This window comes from Plectropomus leopardus, unplaced genomic scaffold (genome assembly GCF_008729295.1).
Source record: "Plectropomus leopardus isolate mb unplaced genomic scaffold, YSFRI_Pleo_2.0 unplaced_scaffold26328, whole genome shotgun sequence".
In the NCBI taxonomy this organism is placed as follows: Eukaryota; Metazoa; Chordata; class Actinopteri; order Perciformes; family Serranidae; genus Plectropomus; species Plectropomus leopardus.
This window is the reverse complement of record NW_024628633.1, coordinates 1-2,028: the sequence shown is the minus strand read 5'-3', so window position 1 is coordinate 2,028 and position 2,028 is coordinate 1. Positions and strand designations below refer to the sequence as shown.

Genomic DNA, 2,028 nt, shown 5'->3' with positions numbered 1-2,028 from the left:
ACAAAAAAACCCCCAAACAAACAAAAAGAAAGGATACATCAGAGGTAATCTCAGTAACATAAAGTAGTGCATTTCAGTCTGACAGACTTTGAACCTATTTACGGTTTGCAGTTTTATCTCAGATCTTTAATGTGACGCAAGAGGAAATAACTACACAAACAACAACAAAACAACACAAAATAACTAAAAACATTAAACAGAGGAAGAAAGAAATCATAAAGAAAAACTGCAATATCAGCTGAGATACAGTAGTATAAAGGTGACGCATGATGAAGTGTTCAGTGCTACAGGAAACCAAGACGCACTTTATGTTGTATTAGAGTCACAAATAACTCAACATCACATTTACAACCACAAACCTGTTAAGTACATTTAAATTTAGTTGACTGAAGACTGATTTACATGTCTCTATAAAATTACTGTTATTTTTATTCATATCAGTGATAGATAACACAGCCAGTGCAGTCCTGTTACTGTAGATATAATACACATTGTGTGTATTTTCTGTTATTCTGTATATTGCATGGAGTGTATTTAATGACTGATCATTCATTTCCCACAGCAAATATTATATATTACCGGGGCTGGGCTTGATATCGATATTATCTCAGTGTTATAATAAGCGACTCGATATCATCTTAGATTTTGGATATCGTAATGCTGTCATGTTTTGTGTTTTCCTGGTTTTAAAAGGCTGCATTACAGTAAAGTGATATAATTTCCTGAACTCATAACAGACTGTTCTAGCTGTCTTTAGTCATTATATCCAAGTTAATGATGATTACATACATTTTATTTGTAGAGCGCTTTTCAGGGAACTGAAAGATGCTTTACATACTAAAAAAAGGATCAAAGAATACAGATAAAATACAAGAATACAAAAAAAACATAATAAGATACATGGCATAGAAATACAGCACGAAAATTAAAAATTAAAGGCATATATGTAAATAACCCCAACATCTGCATTTCTGTCTATATTTTCTTTGATTTATGCTATATTTTTCTAATGTAACAAGTACATTTTCTCATCAGCAGTGATTAATATTCATTCTGCCTTCTTATTTTTATTATTATTGTTTTTGACTTGATGATAAAACTACAGTACATCTGTTACTACTACTGATACTACTAATTCCACTACTGCTTTTACTACTACCAACAGTAATAATAATGTTCTTCTGTCCTGTAGACAATGTGTTTGGTTGCCATCTGGCCACATTATGTGCACAAGAGAGGACCACTGTTCCTAGTTTTGTGGAGAAATGTGTGAAAGCAGTGGAAAAGAGAGGTAATCCTTGATTTGATCATTTTCTAAATCATATTGAAGTCAATTTGCCGTGTGTACTTAAGAAGTTGACTTACTACTGATGTCTGGATTTACAGGTTTAGACATCGATGGGCTCTACAGAGTGAGCGGCAACCTCGCTGTCATTCAGAAACTTCGCTTCAAGGCCGATCACGGTAAAGTTTACATGTTTTTAACTCAAAAATTCAGTCAATGGCTCCACTGCAGAGAGAGCAGAGGATTCATGGGGCACTGTGTGAGGGTCTGCGGTGTCTGACTGCCCACAGCAGCGCCCCCTGCTGTGCTCTAACTGGCTGTGCACCTGTTGTGTTGAAACAGAGGAGCTGGACCTCGAGGACGGACAGTGGGAGGACGTTCATGTCATCACCGGAGCGCTGAAGTTGTTTTTCCGAGAGCTTCCCGAGCCGCTTTTCCCATACAGCCACTTTAATAAGTTCATCACCGCCATCAGTGAGCACACTTTTTAAATCCATAAATACAACTTGAACACAGAATGACACCAAGAAAACCTTGGTGTTTTGGGCCAAATATGTAAATCAGTTTTAATGATGGTAGATGATCATTATATTTATAACTTATTTACAACATTTGTCTTTTTTTTTTCTAGGAATTCCAGATTACAACACAAAACTGTCCTGCATGTATGAGCTGGTCAGATCACTTCCTCCTGCAAATCATGACACCATGAAACTCCTTTTTGGGCATTTACGCAGGTATTT

General features: G+C 36.1%; 1 protein-coding gene across 1 annotated transcript; it reads left to right on the top strand.

Annotated features, from left to right (window-relative positions):
- Positions 1–1,134: 1,134 nt before the first annotated feature.
- On the top strand, positions 1,135–2,022 carry LOC121966921 (rho GTPase-activating protein 15-like; the record flags this gene model as incomplete). Its single annotated transcript, XM_042516990.1, has 4 exons — positions 1,135–1,291; positions 1,387–1,464; positions 1,628–1,759; positions 1,917–2,022. Coding segments are annotated over exons 1-4 (434 nt in total), but the record flags the coding sequence as incomplete, so codon positions are not given.
- Positions 2,023–2,028: the final 6 nt, after the last annotated feature.